Source organism: Glarea lozoyensis (genome assembly GCF_000409485.1).
Source record: "Glarea lozoyensis ATCC 20868 chromosome Unknown GLAREA18, whole genome shotgun sequence".
Lineage (NCBI taxonomy): Eukaryota > Fungi > Ascomycota > Leotiomycetes > Helotiales > Helotiaceae > Glarea > Glarea lozoyensis.
In genome coordinates this window covers 1-20,611 of record NW_007360992.1, presented here as the reverse complement: position 1 = coordinate 20,611, position 20,611 = coordinate 1, and the positions used below count along the sequence as shown (strand labels likewise).

Here is a 20,611-nt window from a genome sequence, read left to right as displayed (position 1 = left end):
AGTCGATGCGATACAGCTGCAGTTTTCCATTTAATACGGCGGTCGCAGACGGCGACACATGACGATGGAATGAAATCCACCGTCCATCTGTACTTTCCCTGTGGCAGCCCATTTTACCTTACGGTTCCTCTATTCCGCCCATCTTCACTTGACTCTTTGCCCGACGTCCTGTACGCAGTGCAGTGTACGGCAACGAGAAGCAGCGAATGAGTCGGGCTGGGCGTTGAATGTCACTCGAGGGCATGATTCGATGCTCTGGTTCTGCTTCTGCTACTGCCAGAGGGAGTTTCATACCGACCCTGCACCTGCTCAGGCATCGGTCAATGCTTCCCCTTCATTATTTGTCAAGTTGCGCGATCGGTTCCCCATGTGCACCGTATTCCGCTGCTTGCTCCGTTTGCAAATAGACGTGGATGAGGCTCACGGATTATTGGCTCCCTTGCGGTCCCGGGAGATGGCATCGCTAGCATGATTGTTCGTCGTTCGATGCTCTGGAAGAGCTGGAAAAGCCGGTCGATGATCATGCTGGTGTCTTGGCCACCGGAAGCTTATTGTTCCCAAATCCTTTCGGTTCCCATCTTGATTCCCAAATAGCCATCCACACCCTGGGTTCTAGTCCTCGGCCCTTCCATTCTTGTTCGAGCCTTGAGGGCAGCAGGCCTCTAGCGATGCAGGTTTCCAGAAGGTGTAGGCTCACCGCTCCCAAACAATTCGGGGGTTTTCTGAGACGGCACTCTCCTAACAGTCGAGTCCAGCCCTAACGAGGAAGCCCAAACCGGCCCAAACACTGGCACTGGCACTGGCACAGGCACACACACTGGCTGCTGGCATCGTCTGGCAGGCCGCCTGTCAATCCGGTCGATCTGGTTCTAGTGCCTTGTTCTTGTCCTGGGTTTTGGTGCTGGGGGCCTGTCTCTTGTTCCCTCTTGACCCTGTCAACGATCTCCCACCGCCCGCGCCCGCCTTAAGCGGATGTTGAGCGCCGCGGATGTTAAGCGGACCTCACGAGTCAAAGGAGAAATGGACGAACCGTCGAACACACAGCCAGACAAGTTGACAACACAGACTCATGCACACGGTTCCCACCCATCCACACTCTGGTCTTGTAGTCGCATTGTAGCTCCAGACTCCAGAGCTTCTTCTATTGAACAAAAGACAATAATTCCCGAGTCTTGCATCCGCGCACGTCGCCTTGTCCTCAAATCTCGGCATTCAACTCCAACCTACCTACCCCACGTACCAGATTTCTTTTTGCATTCTTCAGACCACCAAACCGTCCAGCCGGCCTGACGTATCATGAACCTGGAAGGCATAATATCGGTAGCGATCCGAGGGCCTCTCTCTCGCAGCAACCCGAACTAGGAATTGTCCCTGGCCGCCAGCCACCATCCGCCCCAGAATCGTCCTCGTTTCCAATCCCTACCTCTGCTTCATGATCGGCAAGTGTCACTCGAAATACAACAAACGGATGAGGGCTATGATTACATGGATTCGGGCAAGGCTGAAAACAACGTGGTTCCTTCATATGCAAACGCTCATCTGCATCAATGTCACCTAACAACACCCGGCGAGCACTGCACACTCATGAGCATAGCAGCTAAATCGATCTTCACAATGCGGTTTGCTCATGCACAGCATCGCCCTACATAAATAACACCTCTGGAGGCCGTGCGATAAAGCGGACCGTCTGATCATCGGGATATCCTCCTTGAACTAAGTCATCGTCATGGCCGACGTCTTTATGGCCTGGATGAAAAGTCGATACTGTCAGAAGTTCCGCTGAACTACTGCCAACAGAGACTCTTGACAGAGCACTTTCATTTCGGATATGTGAGCTTGTAGGCGCTAGTACGAACTATACTCGTTAGCCTCTTAATTTGCCAGCAGACTAGGCAGGCAGACCGTCTCTCTTCATGGCCCACAAGGTGCCACTTTCAACCTTCTTGACAGTCCTGGCACTTTTGGAGTTTAAGACGGTACTCGGAGGTACCCCTACGCACATGCCTCAGACATCACTTTATTGTTGTGTATATTGCCTTTGTTGCTATCCGACAAGAGACAAATGACAGTAATCTTACACCGCCACATGTGAGCTCCCGTAGTGGAATCCAATAGACGGTTGACATCATCAGATTCAAGTTGGACTGTTTATATGTGTTTCCTTTGTCTATAAACGATGCAAACGAACACATTCATGCAGTTCGGTTACAATTAACGAAACAGCTTATTATATGTTACATTTGTTTAGCCACAAGGTCTTCGAGTTACCGCACGAGGCTCTGCATGATCCCGGTACAAGGAGTGGCAGATCATGTCGATATCAACCAACACATGTGATGGATAGCAGAATGCTCTCTCGTCTAGCAATTGAGCGCTTCGGAATAATGAGGAAGATCATGGTTCGTGGCAGCTCACTGGGTTTCTGCAAGCAAGTTCTGCAAGCCATAGAGATCATACAACCTAACCCAGGACCAGGTAGAAATACCCACTCCTAGACAGCTTGACCGCCGGTTGGTTGGTTCTGGCCCATGAAACCAAGATCTCAACTACTCTGGTTACGATGCTTGGTGGTGTAGATGGGACTAGACTCTCAGATTCTAGTGGGTCGTTTGTGAACTTTGTGGAGGAAGTTCACCTTGGTCTACGTCGAAGTGAGACTCATCACATATTGTCAGCAACTAGTCAGCGGCTATTCTGCAAACGAAGGATGTAAAGTTCGAATTACGCACAGACTTGTCCCCAAAACTGTCCTGAGGGGTCGCACAGAAGTCTGGGATTATATAAGAGTTTCAACGTCTCCACAACGTGGTTTCAACCGAGCTTTTCGTCCTCTTCGATATCATGGAAGATCCCCAAAAAGGCAAGCAGAGATTTATGTTCCTGTTCATGCATGAATTTGTGGCTACGCCCTAGCACACCCATCCTCGACACTAACAAGACCCCTGTGGCTCTCCCCACCACGGATCGTGTACCCTCTATCTGCATCGCGCAACCTCCCGGCAGCCCAGTCAGCCTTTGCGACTACTTTGTATGTACCGGCAAAAGCTCAGGTACTCAGATACTTTAGTGTTTGGTCTTTTCTTCATCACCACGCAGAAGGGATATACATGTATGATCCCGTCGACCCAACTCGTCCCTCACCCTGTACTGCTCTTTTCTCGTCTCATATATTGCGATTGGTTAGACCTCAGACGTTCGGTTGCCAATCATCTTGATAGCTGTCATGATCTACGCGAGCCTCGCAGTTGTTCTTTGAAGCCCTGAAATAGGAACACTGTCCTCCTCGGAAGTGGCTCGATCGTCTCAAAATCTTCCTGCAATACGGCGCCTGAAGAGTTACTACTCGCCAGTTTCATGTTGCCTTGTTGATTTTTTGCTTGATTGTCAGAGCATTGTCACGGTTTATCGACTTTCTGCAATTCGTCTGGAATTCGTCAAAAGGATAAACTGATAATCAAACCTCACCCTCGTTCAAGAACTCCAAATATTGACCAGGAGAGCACTACTCCACCAGATCTACAGGTAGATATCCCTACACCCCGCGCTACCCAATTGCACATGATTCCGTCTTTCTTGACGGTATCTGCGAATTGAGACCGTCACCGTGGATATCTCTCTACTTCTAAAGGCTTCGGACTCTAACGAGTCCTCGTCACCGCCACCACCACCTCGAAAAGAAATTGAAGAGCAACAAACGCAGTATCAAAAGCAAGAACGGCATCAAGAGCTAGCAAGGAATCAACAGCAAACAAGTAATCAAGCGCAAGAGGAACAGGAGCCAGAGCAACAGGCCCAGCAGCAATACCAGTCTTTCCAGCAACAGCAGCAATTCTCCTACCCACAGCCACAACACAGACATCATACCCGATCGACCTCGGTCCCATCTTTGATTCTTCAACCAAGCTCTGTTTATGCACCTGCAAACCCAAGCCCAGGTGGTAAGAGGACAATGCCGCCCCACCCTGCAGAATCGCCAGCAAAAAAGCAGAGCAAGTGGTCTGCAGAAGAGGATACCTTGATCATTGAGCTGAGAGGCGGTGGAATGAAATGGGAAGATATTTCCAAGCGACTTCCTGGTCGCAGCGCCATAAGTTGCAGATTGCACTACCAGAACTATCTTGAGAGAAGGAGCGAATGGGACGAGGAGCGCAAGAATAAGCTCGCCAGACTTTATGAAAGGTAGATATCCTTGCTTTGCCCTCTTCAATCATCGAAAAGAAATAACCTAAAACTTTTCTAGATTCAAGCCGGAAATGTGGTCAAAGGTTGCCGAGGAAATGGCGGTTCCATGGCGAGCAGCCGAAGCAATGCACTGGCAGCTTGGTGAAAATGATATGGCCCGTCGCGCTGGAGTGGTCCCTTTTTCTCTTTCCAACGTAACCCTCGACGCGCCACCGGCAGCCAATCGCTCATCGCCTACACGCGGACATTCTCATTCTCAATCGCATTCTGGGACCATGGCATCCTCTTCGCGCATAAGTCGCACAGCAAGCGCTCAGAGTGGTGCAAGCATGGGACGACCTAGTAGTTTTCATCAGCCGCAAGCCGCTCGCACAATTGCAGCACGTAGGGAAAGTACTCCTCGTTCCATTCCACCACCAAGCCCAGGCGCTTTAGCCGCCATTGGAGGCAGTATGATGGGTTTAGGAAGAGGAGCCGGTCAGATGCTTCCAAGCGTGGCTGAATTGACCACTGGTGTCAGCCCGTACAGTGCACCTGCTTATGCTATGAGTATGCCCATGAGTGGAGGGGGTTACTCTAGTCCAGGTCCATTTCTTCCTCCGGTGGGAAGTATGCAAGATCGATCTCAAGGAGGCGATATTAAGCGGCGAGGCAGTCCGGGAGCAGAATCTCGGGAAGCCAATCGTAGACGGCAGTAGCTGCTTGTGTTTTGGATTTGGTTATACCTTGCTAATTCAGTGGCGTCGAGGAAAACGTGTGCACATTTCAATGGGTGGGTGCAGATGATGGTGCTGATATCTTTGGAAATCCTTCGTTCGGCCTAGTCGTTGGATTATGTTCCGTCTAACGCAGCATAAGGAATGGAGTCGATGAAGCCGTATATGAGGTGTTGCCCCTCACAAGACTGAGGATTGCTTACGTACATAACATCTTGGGTGTTGTCTGTTCTACTCCATCTGTTAAAGCTCGTGGAGCTTTGGTTCTGGTCAACTGCTTTCGGGCAGGGGGCATACCGCGTGGAGATCCTGTGCACGAGTCAGACCTTCTGTGATAAGGATCCATGCCAGGAGTTGTTGGTTGGTAATTTACATCGGGTGCTTGTGATTGTAAGAAGAGGAGACTCTGTGAAAGAGAAAAGTTATAGGACCTTCAAGGCCAGGCATTTGCATTTAAGCTCATTATTGTACAATATCATGACAATCACGAAGCATACATACAGAATTGTACTCAGTGCTAACACTAACATCGAGTTCGACCAAAATTCAAATAAAAAAGTAATGCTGTGGTAAATCAATCAGATGGTGTGAGGTTAAGAAGAAGGGATGTCGTTGAAAAAGAGAAGTTTCGTTTACGAAACCCGAAACTAAGAACATCTGCCACTGTAATCTCTCTTCGTGCGAGCTCTTCCAAACGAAACATTTACATATGATCTGGCTTTACTGTCGCTTACTGCCCAACCTCACTAGTTTAGAGCTTTCACTTGTTTGTTTAAGCTTGCAGACACGAAACAAGCTCTCGGTAAATTTCCACCTATCATGCAATTTTCTCAAGTCATGACTACCGAGTGCTAAATGATCTGTAGCATGATTGTCTCTTATTCGATTAACTTCAGTTTTGTTATCCGGGCTCAAAAATTTGGTGGCCTACATTCTAGAGCTTAGTGGAAAACGCAGATTGCAGGCCAAACAAAAGGCATTGTTTGAATATCATTATCCTCTTTGACATACTTCACCCCAGCCGAATATTTTCCATTGTCCTTGTCCCACTCTGTGCGGCCTCCGTAGCCTCTTGTATCCCCAGAAGTAAAGACGGAAGTCGAAACTGAGATGGAAGCTCGAGGTAGGAGGAGATTGAGCGCTAGTTTGTGATTGGACAACAATCACTTACAGCTGCGTTAAGCTCCCGATTCAAAAAATCAATGTATCGGACTGGTTGAATCAACCCGTGTCCACGTAGGAAGAAGTTTCCAGTGGAACCTCTGAGCCGTGCCAAAGTTATTGAGGATTCTCTTGAAGCCCTGTTAAAATTACCTAAAGATTCTTTGAGAATTGGGTGCGGAGGCAGGGAAGCCGTTGAAAGTTTCTCCTAGGCTAAGTCAATGGACTAAAGCAAAACTTTGTTGGTAAGCTTGCTAGTCCATCCTGCGGTATATGAACACGAATAATGTTCAGCTGGCATTGGGTTTCTATAAGAAGCCTTTTTCTGGTGTGTGCGGAGGTCGACAACACATCCTCGAAAGGATTATCTGCAACCATTTGCCATCATCCAACATGCTTGCGTATTGCAGATCACACTACGAAGTAATCACATCTAACCCGGTGCGAATAACAGCTCTTCTATGGAGAATTTTCGTCACTGTCCGAATTGATCCCCTCTTTTGCAGATACACCACCAATTATCTTTCTCATAGCCCCCATCCACTACCAAACCTCCAACCTCAATCACATCTTCCTCCAGCTCTCCCTTCTTGTAGAGGTGATAGTATCGCTGAAATGTCTTTTCGCTCTCACTGCCTGTTGTCACTTCTTTTTTAGACCTCTTCATGACCCACGGTACCATTACATCTTGGTCGCCACCTTCATCCCAACCTCTCCTGCTTGACTTTTGCTCCAACGCCCAAACGTAAATCATCGCTCGGCCACTGCCGTGGAGAGTCTGTAGAATCGACTCTACCGCCTCGCGCCGGCGATCTCTGGTACTCAGATGATGTACAACGGCAATGCTGATGGCGAAATCAAATTTCCCATTTTGATGGGGTAAACTTAGCCCGTCAGCGATCAGTGCTTCATGTTCCAGGTCTCCATATTTTGCAGCAATAGAGACCAGTTCAGGTGACCGATCAGATGCGATGATAAGGATGTTAGGGTTCACCAGGAGATATTTGCCATTGCCACATCCCACGTCGAGGCCGATGGAGCCGGAGGGAATAGATAAGAGAAAGTCTGACACGACCGGCCAGGGCTTGTATCGCGTCGAGGAGAAATGAGAAGCTATTTGATTGTACACACTGTGTACGTAGGTTTCTTCGTAGTTCGCTGGGAGATGTTGTGGTGATGTTGCGGGGGGGGAGTCACGATCAGCAGAGGAAAGGGTCTTGCTTAATGGAGTATCCTGCAAGGAGGAGGACGAGACAGAATGCTGGGGGGGAGCTGTCATAATGGTGTTATTGTCAAGGTATAGAGGTACGAAACGAACGAGAAGTCAATTGGCTACACGCGAGAGTGGTCGAAGAGTCATGTGATGTGTATGTAAAGGAGATTTTTTTTATAATTTGAAATTCGAACGTGCACGTGACGTGCGTGATAAGGTGGGAGCAAATGAGACTGATTGGCCAGACTACCTAGTGTGGCGCAACCCTTTGTCGCTTAGGACAGATCATCGTGATGGCTTCATTTTGCCCTAATCGGGATGTGAGTTATAGATGGCCATCTGATGAGGTGAGGGACGCTATTGGCCGAGGTCGATCTCCATCGCGACCGACCTTCTAATCGCACATCTCACTGGAAACCTGGCAACTCTCTGCAAAGAGAATTGAAGTTCCGACATGGCATTCGCCCAGCTTTCTGCATGACCAGCAAGTCCGATAGTTTGGTTTTTTGAAGCCTAGCAAGCGCCGCATTTACAGGTGAACAAGTACAAGAATGCGTGTAACATCTCATGCGTCAGGGTGGCAATGGTATTCTGCATCATGTTGTGCATTTCATCCTGGTTTTGAACACTGACGCCGTGGTAATAGAATTCAATAGCGCGAATCTCATCGTCCCAGCGGGCGACGCCCAAGATCCCATGAAAGTCTGCCCACGTCAAGCGTATCGTCCCCCTCAGCTGGTTGAAAAAGAAAGCGTCGTCAAAAATGGCCAGTCAGGTGTTCAGAAGACTCATCATTTCGCGTGGATCCCGAATGTCAGGGACTCGACTCTCAGCAATCCGCATCAAACTTCGGTCGTTGACTCTCATCCCGTTCCGCTGGCAATTTTTGATCAAAAGGGCCGAGAGATCGCGCGCATCATGCGCATGGTGATGTAGCCCTCTGGCGGGCTTTGGATGAGGCGGGCCTCGAGGCTGGTGGTGGTGTTGGTGGCCACCACTGTGCGAAGGGTGACCGAATCCATGACCGAATCCATGGCCGCCGAAGAATTCGTGATCGAACCCGTGATCGTGGAAGAAGCTCATACTTGCTTAATTACTTAATCTAATCTCGCGTTAATCTAACTGTGGTTGATAGATAATACCCTCGGATATCTAGGTAGCTTGCAATTGTTAGATTATAATAGTTAATGACGGGCTTCTAAATTAACAATATAGGAGTACTGTTTTAATACTATTACTATACTTCTCTTTCTACTGTTTTTTCTTACTATTTTCTTTATAGTTTCTAGTTACTACATATCTAAAAAACTAAATAATAATATAAACCTATTAGCTTTCTTTTTTTTATTAATATTTCTTTATTAACTACTTCTTTACAAAACTTCTCTTTATTATTTAAATTTCAGACTAGGTTCTTTATACACTTTTTTTTCTTTCTTTCTCTCTTTACTTATATATATTATAATTTCTTTATTTCAGTATAAGTCTAATGTTTAACGTACGACTAAGGGCTATCGGAACAGCTACTTCCAGATCTCGACCTGACTGCTTCCATATCATTTTTACTTACAGCTCCCCAATTATTCTTGACCGGGGGCCTCGTTGAAAAGCGCTCTCCATTGCTGTAGCTCTTATACAGCCTAGAGCAAGCGCCGCGCGAGAGCTATGATGATGCGTCAGAATCACTGCTTCTGTCGTCGCCCTCACCCTGGCTTGAAAATATATTGGGTCTCGAAGCGTTTGAATCGATACCCGTCCTGTTTTCAGATTCAGCCTTCTTCTCATCGCCTTCTGGGGTCCAGTCAAGGAACAATTCTCGCATAATTTTCGTTTCTTCCTCGATTTCCATTGGCGACGCATACACATTGAATGGCCTACCATCATAGTTTTCCGGATACTGCCGGGCTGCTGTCCGTCGACCGAAGGCGGTAGGTCCAACATACGGATCCGATCGTCCAACAAGCAGCGGACGCTGGCTTATTCGTGATGAGTACGCGGATTGCGAGATTGGTGGCGCAAAGCGATTTGAGAGTGGGCGACTAGTGACGAAATCTTGGTCTACAGCGCTTGACCTGGTCTTATTGGCAGAGGTAATTCCGTGCGTTCTTGGTGCTGTTCCATTCTCCTGAGCTTGACTGCGGTTGTCTTGACTAAACCTATAGGATGGCGAAGGTGACCTTCGATCGGAGCGCCTGGTTGATTTTGCTGTTAGGCTTTCTTTGGTTAATTTGGGAGGAACAACAGGATTTTCCGAGAAGCGAGCTTCCTTCGGTGGCTGCGGATTCTGTGGAACGATTGGTGGTACCTGCCTGTATGGTGCTGAAGCTGACTGTGGTACACCGTGATGGTAACTATCTGGTCTCTTTTGACCACTGCTGTAAATGTCGTTCGCGTAGCTGCGTGCGAGACTATACGATGCCTGGGTTGCAAGAGGATCTGGCGGGATGTGAGACGCAAGACTATCTGGGTCAGCTGCCATCATCCTCCCCGCGTCTCCATGATCCGGCAGCCGGTACGGCTGGACGGGTCTGAATGGGCTCTGGCCTGTTAAGGGGTATCCTTGAAAATAGGGTTGGGTGGTTGGATATCCTCCGTGTACATAAGACTGTGGAAGGTATGGATTGGACGGATACTGAGCGTTTGGGAAATCTCCACTTCCAACGTCTTTGGATTGCGGATGTTCAGAGTACGAAGCTGGCTCAGGCATTACTCTATTTGGAAATAGGACAGGGGATGGCTTCCTTGATTGTCCATGATTTCCCTGCTGTTTCAGCGTCGTCATTTCTTCTTCTCTTGCCTTCTTTGAATCAAATGTAGGCAGATTGTCTTCTTGAGCTTGACTTGCTTGGTCTTTCTTGAGCTGAAGTTCTGCTTGTGCCCATTTTGCCATTTCTGCCATATTAGCAAGTGAACGTTCAAGGCGAGGAATCCGACCGTTGGTCGAGGATGATGATTCATTCGGTGGCGGAAGTATTTCCGGTGACAGAGATCTCTTCTTTTGTGATGACTGCTCTTTTGAACCTTTTTCCTCAGCCACAGTACTCTTGCCTCTCTTCATTTTATCCTTCTCAGATGCTGTGCCCCAAGTGCCGCTCCGAGATTCCCACTGATCTTCTTCCTCGGATATCTGCTTTGTTGGTACCACATGAGGTGCTGATTCGTTCATAGCTGCCTTTACATTGTCAGTCGTGACAGTTCTTGTCTTCTTATTCTTCTTGGCGGGTATCGCTTCCGCGCGGGCGTCGTCAACAGTTTTGCCCGTGTGCTTTTTTCTTAAGTAAACAGTTACAGCTCGAGATCCGATTGATTGGCCATCACTTTCCTCAAGTTGCGCCAAGTTCCAAACAAATCCGGGCTCTACTTGGCTTTTGTTTAGCCCGTGGATGACTCTGATGATGGCCTCTTGCTGAACATCAAGTAGCTTGAGCTTCTTGTCGATGGTGTGCATCCCGGTCTCATTTAATATCGAGATCCGTTGCATTATATCCCCCTCTGAGAACTCCTCTTTCGTAGTTGAAGGCGGTACCGACGCTGGGTCGCCAAATGTGCTCGCTGACGCAAAAACACGAACCGTGTACGCAGCATAAATTATGAAATTGTTTGTCATTTCAGCAAAGGTCTCTGAATTATATCAGCATCTTTCTTGATGGGAGACAAGAAAGACCTTTACCCTTCGTTGTCCGAGTAGTAGCTTCATTGAAGGGCTGATCCGGAGGCTTGCTCTCGACCGCTGAAGTTACCTTTGTATTTGCCGATTTAGCATTTCGAGTTATGCTAAAAGGTGTTTGTTCCTGTTGGCGCGAGTTAGGATTATCGCTATCAAACAACGAAATTGGGTTGTTGTGTATTATGGCTACTAAGGCCCTCTTTTCAGGTGACCAAAATTTCATCCTCGATTTTCGGAGCCATTTCAAACGGATCAAGGATTTGTTGAAACCAATTTCGTTCTCCGTAATCTTAGTGAGAGATAGCGTCTCTTCATACGACAGGAATGCGAAGTCCTTCCAAGAAATTGACCCAGACGTGTGAATATTCTCTAAGTTGGATCTTCTCAAGGCGAAGTAACCAGTACAAGGAATCTGATGGTATTCAGCACCTTGAATGACAAACGCGGTGACCGAGGAACCGGAGCCATACATATCCTCGAGGTCGTTTGGTCCAATGTAATCTTGCCGGGTGATACGCCTGAAAGCTTCAACCATCATCACACGCTTGCGTGAAATGGAACCGCTGTTAGGGTATCTGGTCCAAGTCCTACCTGTACGTGCGATCCTATAGCTTGTGTTCGATGGTGCTGTACTTTGTTCAGATAATTCTATAGTAGAATTTGAGCTTGCATTGTTCTGGGCGAGAGGCATTTCTTCCACTTTTGAGCGGTCCATGAACTCGAAGACGTTGATGAATCTACTTGTGTTCGATGGCGCTGTTATGTGTTCAGATAATCCTATAGTGAAATTTGAGTTTGCATTGCTTTGTGCGAGAGGCATTTCTTCCACTTTTGGGCGGTCCATAAACTCGAAGACGTCGACGAATCTACTTGGTGGGGGTAAAGTTGGTGGCAAGGGCTTTGATGATCTCAGCGTGTTTGATCTTACATTTGAGGAAATCTGAGCTGGAACTACTGCCGAAGTTTGTTGTAGACATGTTTGTGAGAGGTCTTTGACATGTGAAATATGTATCTGAGTGGTTTTCGGCGATGGGACCTGACTACTAGACGCCTGACGATCTTCGTACACGCCCATATCTTCGTCCATAGGCGTTCTCTTGGGATGGGAGTCGGAAATGAGAGTGGTAGTTTTCCAGTAATCAACGGCAGAGCTAGGAGTTAGTGACCTAGGTTTCTCTATCGAAGGACTTTCTAAGTTATCATCCTTCATCTTCTTCTTGTTCTCGGCAGCCCCTAAGCCCCGAGTTTCTTCTATTTCTTCTGAGTTGTCCTCGGCCTCACAGTATATGTCCTCCTGTACATCTTCGACTGTGGCTCCCTCGAGAATGGTTTTCTTCTTCTTTTTCTTCTTCTTTTTCTTCTTCGTCGTTATAGGCCCCCGGAATTCCCAGTCATCTTTGTCTCCTGGCTGTTGGATAGCCTCACCTGACTCCTTTTTGGATCCACCTTTGAGAATACCCTCGTCGGGCGTTTTATCCTTCTCCTTTCCCTTGAATGCCCCGAATTTTCCCCAACTATAATCCACTGGATCTAGCTTCCCCTCTACATCGTGCTTGATGTCACGTTGCTTCTCTTTCGCAGCGCCTTCTTGCACGACATCATTGATGGTATTTTCGTGCTTCTTCGACTCCACGGAACCCAGAAATTTCCATTCATCATCTTCTGGCTTTGGTGCGGGAGTAATCTTCGAAGCTACTGTATTCGACCGGCCTTTCGACGTTGGTTCTATAGTGAACTCTTTGAGTCCTTCCATCCGCTTCTCCCACTCGGAGGGCGAGAATGCAGCCTATGAATCAATCTCCCGAGTAGATGACATAGAATGGGGTTTTGGATCGATCAAGACGGGTTCGGGTAGTTCGTCGGGGTATTCTTGAGCATCTATCGCTAGTGCTTCAACTTTCTCGACCAGTTTATCGATATCGAGCTCCTTCGCCAAATCTTCCAGCGGTGTCCAATATGCGGAAGCTGTGACAAATGAATTGGCGTCCGAGTCTTCAGCTTCCGAATTCTCTCTTGTTTTCGTATCTTGAGAGGGGATCAGGGTCAGGCTGTTCTCGTCGACCGGGGGTTCTCCTTTTCGCAAGGGCACCTGAGCTCGGTCTAGGGCTATTGGAGGTAAGACTATGGGAATTTCTATGTCTTTGGACTCAAGCGTTCTCCCGTTGATATCTGCGAATGTAAGTAGTTCTTTCTCTATGTTCAATCCGGCCGAGGTGTTGAAAATGCTCGCGGTCGGTGGTTTGAGAGGCCTGGTTAAGTATATACCAGAAGGCTTGGTAGGAACATATTGAACTAGAGAAGGAGTCAAAGTGTTGATGCTCGAGTGGCCGAGCTTTTCCGGTGGCTCTCTTGTAATCGTTGGTATTGGTAAGCTTGAAGAGTCAATGTCTTGTTCGTGGTGGGGTAGAATTCGTGCAAGTGGCGTGTCAGGAAGAACCATGGTTCTTGCTTCGAGGCTTGGGTCTTGAAAAGTTTTGACAGGTTCTACCGCTACTGGAGTATGGCAGTCAAACGGTTCCTCAGCCTCTCCATCAAACTTCCTATCTAGATCATGTGCTTTATGGTTTGGTGCCGATTCCTGATTTTCTTTCGTGGAAGATTCAAGTGGCTCGGTCTATCGGATAGTCAATGATACTATAGCGGACGAAAACATTACCAAAACTTACGACGGACGGTCTCTGATAAGTCGTCGCAAATTTCACAGCATGAGAAGGTCGCGAGGGAGTAGGAACACTGTCAGCGTTCTCCTTCGTTGATGTGACGATTGGGCCATAGTGCTGGCTTTTGCTTTCCGGTGCGACTGATTGAGTGTCCTTTTCCAACCATGGAGGAGGTGATTGACTCATCGGTATATCAGGAAAGACGTGTGTTGTGCGACTTGTCTCACCCTTTGGTAGTATGGTCTCGGGATTGCCTATAACGGTAAATTTCGAAGCCTTCGCGGCTCTCTTACCTTCCGACTTAGTTCTGGCAATCATTTCTTGCGCTGCTTTCACTTGTTCCACAAACTTAGGGGGGTGCTCTAAGTCTTCTGATGACATATCGCTTTCCTTTGTTGCCAGGGGCCTTGTTTTCTTGTGTCGAGATTTAGGATGGTAATCTTGTCGATCAGAAAAGCCAGAAAATATTTGATTCGGCTCAGGCGTCCGCCCTCTTGAAATGCTTGGATTTCCTGCTAACAGGGAATCTTGACTTTGAAGACGTCTCCTTCGGTGACTAGAGGAGTCTTTGGTATCTTTTCTTCGACGACTGCTGGATGGTGACTTTCCTGCCGCGGAACGAGAAGCATTCGACTTATTGGACTTACTAGTCTTGGACCGTGAACCCACAATTGTTTCCTTTCGTAGATTTGGTGGATCTGGGGGTAGGGCCAAGTGATCTGGCGGTGAAGGTTTTACCATTGTCAAATTCAGCTGTTTGGCCATTCCAGCAATTTCCTTGCGCAGATAAGGATCCCTCAATATGTCCTCGAGGTTTTGGCGGCTTTCAAAGGTTAGCTGTGTATACCCATCACAGCTAAAGGGCTGTTGCAAACTTAATGCTTACCGATCTTTCATATCTCCGCGGACACCACAGTAATGAGCAGCGTCAATGTCGATTGATGCCGATAAAGCTGACCGCAAAATCTCTCGAGCTGTGGTTTAAGACTTGAAAACCACCTCAAACGTTGGAGTTTCCTCAACTTATACCCCTTCTGAATCTGCAGGAGCTGTGGTGCTTCGAGTAGCACGTCAAACCTAGCCTCTTTAATACCAGTTTGGAATTCCCTCAATTTCGTTGTGAGCTCCGCATTCAAGTCCTTTTTTTCCTTCTGTGCGACTGTCGCTTCAATCTTCTAAAAGGTTTTTAAGCACCGATGGGCGGTGATTTCGACCTTCCTCAAAGCTTCTTCTGAGAAGATCATGTACTTCTTGTATGTGGCAAGATTAGCTCTCTCTTCCAGGAGAAGATCCTGAACAGACTCGAGAGCTTTTCTAGTTTCTGCAACACTCTCTAAGATTCTCTCAAGATCAACGCCTTGATCGGCATAGGTCGACACGAATGTGTCGAGGAACGTGAGCAATTGCAGCCCAAAAGCCGCAATTCCAACAACGGATCCCACGGCCCCCAGGATCGTGACGGGGTCCATGGTCAGCAATGCATCGACTCAATTAATGGGAATTGATCACGTCGCGATAGTCTCGTCCATTCAACATCCGCCATCGTCGCCGTCGAGCTTACGACAGCTAGAGCTGGGAAGAGGACGTAGGAGTGTAGAAGACAAGCAAGGCTGAATAAGGGTGACGATTATGCGGGTTTCCGGCGTCTAGCCTAACATTGGTTACACATAGAGGTAGTAAACGGAAAGTTAGCTTAGGCTACTCGAAAGTATAGTTTATAGAAGTCTCTCGAGAGATTTAAAGTATATAGATATATTTATAAGGTTATATAGTATATATAGTATATTATTTTATAGAGTTATATTATACTAGAATTTACTTTTCTAGAAAAATATATAGATAAAAAAATTTATTAGTAAAAAAATTATTATTATAAATTTCAAAGTCTAGTATATTTCTCTATAAATATAGATAGTAAGTGTTTATTTAAAAATATATAGATATATACTATTTATATTTATAAAGAAATATATAAAATCTCTAAAATTTATTATATATATCTTATATATAGCTATAAAACTAAACTTACTTAGACTTATACTCTATATAAAGTAATATTAGTAATAAGCTAATAAACTAATAAGCTTAGTACTTATTTTAAGTAATTTATATATATATATATATATATAAGTTTACTTATAACTTAGTTTTAACTAGTACTCTATTATATATACTATTATACTAGTAATAAGATACTATTTAGATAAGTACTTTAAATACTTAAGAGATATCTCTTTAAGTTAAGAAAATATATAGACTATAAACTTTATACTATTAACTACTATAGTATATAGTATATACTATTACTAGTTATATAGTATTATAAACTAGTATAAAGTACTACTATTAGAAGATAGTTTAGAAGATATAAGTAAGTAAGTAAGAAGTATATTATTTAAAAGACTAAATACTAAGAAGTAATATCTAAGAGAGTAGAGAAGTAGGCTATATAACTACTTCTCTCTAGAGATTAGCTAGACTAACTATTAGTCTATCTTACGTATTACGTTTAAGGTTATATACCTAGCTATTAGCTAGTTATTAGCTAGCTATAGAGCCTTAGGTAGAGCCGTAGACTAGCTATAGCTAATTTATAATAATATCTCTCTCTAAAAGAGTCTAGACTCTAGTTCTAAAAATAAGGTTATTTCTAGTTTCTTACTTAAGAGTATAACGAGTTAGACTCGAAGGTAGTACTTAGTATAGCCTATACTAGAGTTACGTATATATACGTAACTTACCTCGCTTACCTTATCTATATATAAGAAGCTATAGCTCTATCTCTCTTTCTTTCTTAGTAATTATAAACTATTACTTAGTATAAACGACTCTACTACTTTAACTAAAGGCTTAGCCTATAATAATATAATTACTTACTCTTATCTTATAATTAGAGGACGTATAACGGTATATAAGTTTAGAAATACCTAAACTAGAAATATAGAAACTATAATAGTATCTTATACTTAACGACGATAATTAAGTAAGAAGCTTAATCGACCTATTAGATAATAGTATAATATTTAGGCGGCTAGTATACTACTTAGAATATAAATAGAGTAAGAAAACTCTAACTATAAAGCTATTAAGATTATATAGTAAATTTAGTAGAATTAAAGTTTTTACTTAAAAGCTATTTACCTATCTAAGAATCTTAGATAATAGAAGAAAAGACTTTATAGTAATAAATATTAAAAAGCTTATTAGAGAGTTTTTATAGATTTATAGATAGTTACTATAATAGTAATAAAGAAGTAATAGATAAAAGAATATATAATATAAGAAGTAACGTAAAAGAGAGCTCTTTAAGAGGACTAGTAGTATCTTTACTTATAGAGAATAATATTTAGACTATCTTTAATTAACTAGTAGTAAGTAACTAGTTAAGTAAAGACTAGATTAGAGAACTAGTAGTCTAAGTCTTAGGTACTAAATAAGTATAATATACTATAGAGTAAGCTTTAATTACTATAGCTTAATAACTCGACGTCTAGATAAAGAATATCTTAGAAGCTCTAGCTAGACTTTAGCTATAGATCCTAGCTCTACTTCTCTCTCTAGTTATAATATTCTACTAATAACCTACTTCTTCTCCTATAACGTTATAGGAAGCTAGAAAGCTAAAGACTAGCTTACTAGATATAGAGAAGTTTAATAGTAAAGATAAGACTCTATTATAACGATTTAGTTCTCTACTCGATAGTAGACTAGGGTATTGTAAGGTTAGTATATAGTAAGTAGCGGTATAAAGTATTACTTATAGATTTAGAGATCTATTCGTTATAATAAGAGTAAGTTAAATAGATAATATACTATTACTATAATAAGTTAAGTATAAAGCTCCTATTTAAGGAAATTATAATTATTATATAGAACTTTCTACTCTACTTAAGTTTTAATAAGTTTAACGAGTTTAATAAGTTCGATAGTAAACCTAGTAAACTTATTAAACTCTTACTTATTACGTAATACTACCTAAAACCGGGGCCTATCCGCTAACCTAAATATAGCTAATATTAACTAAATTAAACTACTAGATAGTAGTTCTAGGAACTACTTAATTCTTATAACCTTATCTAATTCTAGGGCTTTTAGTTCTAGAAGTATTACGACACTAAGGCGGACGCTACTCGTAATACTACCCTCTATTTAGACTAGCGAGTCCGCCTACTTAAGTATAACTAAGAAATACGTTAGTTAAAGGCTATAAACTTTTCTTCTTTCTAATATACTACCCGACTATACGACTAAATATTCTAATATTATAGCCCTTAGAAAATAAATTAATTTAACTAGAAGAAAGATAGTACCTTATTCTTATTATAAAAAGACTAGAAAAACGTATATAGTTTTATAAAACCCGAACTATAGTCGTTATAGTACCTATACTACTACTAGTAAGACTTATAATATAAAAGAGGTAAACTAGATACTTATAGAATTTAACTAGAAGAGTATTAAGGCTTAAGAGGCTAAGCTAGAGGCCAAGAAAGAAGAGGTATAAGATCTTTAGTAGAAGGTATAGGTAGCCTAATAAGAGGCTACTTCTTACGCCTTATATATTAAGAAGTAGAAACGCTTTCTTTATAAGTAAAAGTAGAAAATAATTTTAGTAGGTCTTAACTTACTAGACGAGTTAGACGAGTTAGAGAGAAAAAAGTAGTAAGAAGAAGAGAAGAAGAGAGAAAAGAAGGAGAGGAAAGTAGAAGTAGAGCGACTACTAGTCTATTCTACCCTACTTAATAACTTCTCTACTTACGACCTATTACTACTTAATCTAAATTTCGATCCTAGGTCTTTCTAGGAGGCCTTAGATACTTGTAATAGAACTTCTTAAGCTACTTAAGGTAGTTAAGGTTATTTATTAGTTCTTATATATTTTTTAATTATAAGTAGTCCTTCTATTTTATTAGATAATATAGTTTTCCTCTAATAAGTCTATAGTCTAAGATTCTTTTAACTTTATACTCGACGTTAGAGTTTACTAGTTCTATTTCTATAACTAGAGCTAGTAGCGCTCTAGGTAGTACTAGCTCGAGGAGGGATATATAAAATACTAGAAAGATATTTATATTCTTAGATAGAGCTAATTTATAGTTTAAGTATCCTTTAAGTACCTTAATTTTAAATAGTCCTAATTTCTTATTATATAGTTTATCGCTTAGTTATTTTATTTAAATATTATATTTAATTAAATAAACTCTATTCTCTTTCTATAGTATAGGCTCCTAACTACGTTCTTTATTATAGTAGTATACGTTTCTTTCTATAATAAACTTAAGTTCTTTAATAAGTTTCTTATAAAGAGAGAAAAGATTATTGATAAAGATCCTTTCTACCTAGTTATCGACTTTTATATTATAGAGTTCTTAGAACGTAGTTTTCTTATAACTAAAGTTAGCTTTAAACGGTAATACTTATATCGTTTTTATAGGTATACTATTATACGTAAATTAGGCTATAGGTAGTAGTACGACCTAATTATCTTATTTATAGTTTATATAATACCTTAAGTATACTTTAACTATCTAGTTTATTCTCTTGTTTTCTCTATTTATTTATAGATAGAATAAGGTTAATAGCTTTTACTTTATTTCTATATATACTATTATAACTATCTAGAGTTTAGATATAAATAGTTTATCTTAGTTAGAGATTATTCTCTCTAGAGTACTATAGTCTATAAATATATATTAAATAAAGGCGTAGGCTAATTTCTTAGTAGTACTAGATTCCTTATATAGTATTAGGATTATATACTTAGTAAGTCTTTCTATTATAACTATAATTAAGTCGTACTTAATACTAGTTATTAGATCTCTTAATAAAGAGAGTTTAATAATAAAATCCTATAATATTATCTTCTATAGTCGTTTAGAAATTAGTATTATTCTTATAAGTCTATAAGGGCTATAGTACGTTAGTTTATTCTAGATATATATATTATAGCCGGTTACTACGTCTTTTACTAGAGATTAAAGTCTATCGATATAGTATTACTATTAGATTCTCTAGAAGGTTCTTCTTATTTCTTAGTAGTTATATTCCGAGGCCTTATAGAACCTCTAGATAAACTCTTTAGTATATAAGTCGGGTATTTTTAGTTTACTATCTTTATATCTAGATATTTCTTTTAAAACGTTAGGTTCTTTATTCTAAGTAGTTATAATTTTGTTATACTATAGACTATAGATCTTTATAAGGGCGGTAATTACCTTAGTATTAGAGATTAGGTTCTCGTCCTTATCTTCTTTTAGAATAGCTTATTTTTTATATACCTTATTATTCTTATATCCGGGCTAGCGACTTAGAGTATTAGCTCTAGAGTTGTCTTTTCTAATAATATATTTAATAATAAGGTCGTAATAGGTAAGCTCCTTAGTCTATCTTACTATTCTCTAGTTATCTAGTTTCTTTAAAGTAAGGAACGTATATACATTTTTATAGTCTATATAGACCTTAACCGGGTATCTAGCTCCTAGGAGGTAGATCTTCTAATATTTTAACGATTTAACTATAGCTATAAGTTCTTTTTTATAAATATTATAGTTTTATTTAGCTATAGAGTACTTTTTAGAGTAATAAGTAATAGAGTACTATTTCCCGGACTTATCTAGCTAGAGGTAAATAGCGCTAATAGTAGTATCTAAGGTATTAGTCTTAATTCTACTTAGTTTATCTTTATCGAAGCTTCTTATTACCGGGTTACTAGTAAACTTATCTTTTAGTTACTAGAAGACAGCTTTCTCGAGTTCTCTTATAAAGAATAGTACGTCTTTTTATATAAGTCGTATTAGTAGAGTCGCTATATTAGAGTATTCTTTAATAAACTATTAGTAGAAATTACTAAAACCGAGAAATAATTAGACGTCTTTAATATAGATTAATTTCGGCTAATCTATAACTTATTAGATTTTCTTTAGTTTAATACTTATTTTCTCTAGTTTAATAATATAGCTAAAGAAGGTTATCTTCTATACTCTAAACTCGTATTTACTTAGCTTTAACCTAG

General features: G+C 42.1%; 6 protein-coding genes across 6 annotated transcripts; 2 read left to right on the top strand and 4 right to left on the bottom strand.

Moving 5' to 3' along the window:
• Nucleotides 1–3,638: 3,638 nt before the first annotated feature.
• On the bottom strand, nucleotides 3,639–3,884 carry GLAREA_12237 (uncharacterized protein; the record flags this gene model as incomplete). The annotated part of the gene is made up of 1 exon (XM_008083019.1): nucleotides 3,639–3,884. The coding sequence occupies one exon, from the start codon at nucleotides 3,882–3,884 to the stop codon at nucleotides 3,639–3,641; it is 246 nt and encodes an 81-aa protein (XP_008081210.1).
• A 65-nt stretch (nucleotides 3,885–3,949) lies between these two features.
• On the top strand, nucleotides 3,950–4,880 carry GLAREA_12236 (Homeo; the record flags this gene model as incomplete). Its single annotated transcript, XM_008083018.1, has 2 exons — nucleotides 3,950–4,179; nucleotides 4,241–4,880. 2 exons carry the CDS (start codon nucleotides 3,950–3,952, stop codon nucleotides 4,878–4,880), a joined length of 870 nt encoding a protein of 289 aa, XP_008081209.1.
• Nucleotides 4,881–6,534: 1,654 nt separating this feature from the next.
• On the bottom strand, nucleotides 6,535–7,338 carry GLAREA_12235 (S-adenosyl-L-methionine-dependent methyltransferase; the record flags this gene model as incomplete). Its single annotated transcript, XM_008083017.1, has 1 exon — nucleotides 6,535–7,338. One exon carries the CDS (start codon nucleotides 7,336–7,338, stop codon nucleotides 6,535–6,537), a length of 804 nt encoding a protein of 267 aa, XP_008081208.1.
• A 501-nt stretch (nucleotides 7,339–7,839) lies between these two features.
• GLAREA_12234 (uncharacterized protein) lies at nucleotides 7,840–8,208 on the top strand (the record flags this gene model as incomplete). The annotated part of the gene is made up of 1 exon (XM_008083016.1): nucleotides 7,840–8,208. One exon carries the CDS (start codon nucleotides 7,840–7,842, stop codon nucleotides 8,206–8,208), a length of 369 nt encoding a protein of 122 aa, XP_008081207.1.
• A 727-nt stretch (nucleotides 8,209–8,935) lies between these two features.
• Nucleotides 8,936–12,692, bottom strand: GLAREA_12233 (uncharacterized protein; the record flags this gene model as incomplete). The annotated part of the gene is made up of 2 exons (XM_008083015.1): nucleotides 8,936–10,893; nucleotides 10,943–12,692. 2 exons carry the CDS (start codon nucleotides 12,690–12,692, stop codon nucleotides 8,936–8,938), a joined length of 3,708 nt encoding a protein of 1,235 aa, XP_008081206.1.
• A 33-nt stretch (nucleotides 12,693–12,725) lies between these two features.
• On the bottom strand, nucleotides 12,726–15,068 carry GLAREA_12232 (uncharacterized protein; the record flags this gene model as incomplete). The annotated part of the gene is made up of 3 exons (XM_008083014.1): nucleotides 12,726–13,553; nucleotides 13,606–14,422; nucleotides 14,794–15,068. 3 exons carry the CDS (start codon nucleotides 15,066–15,068, stop codon nucleotides 12,726–12,728), a joined length of 1,920 nt encoding a protein of 639 aa, XP_008081205.1.
• Between the last annotated feature and the right edge of the window lie 5,543 nt (nucleotides 15,069–20,611).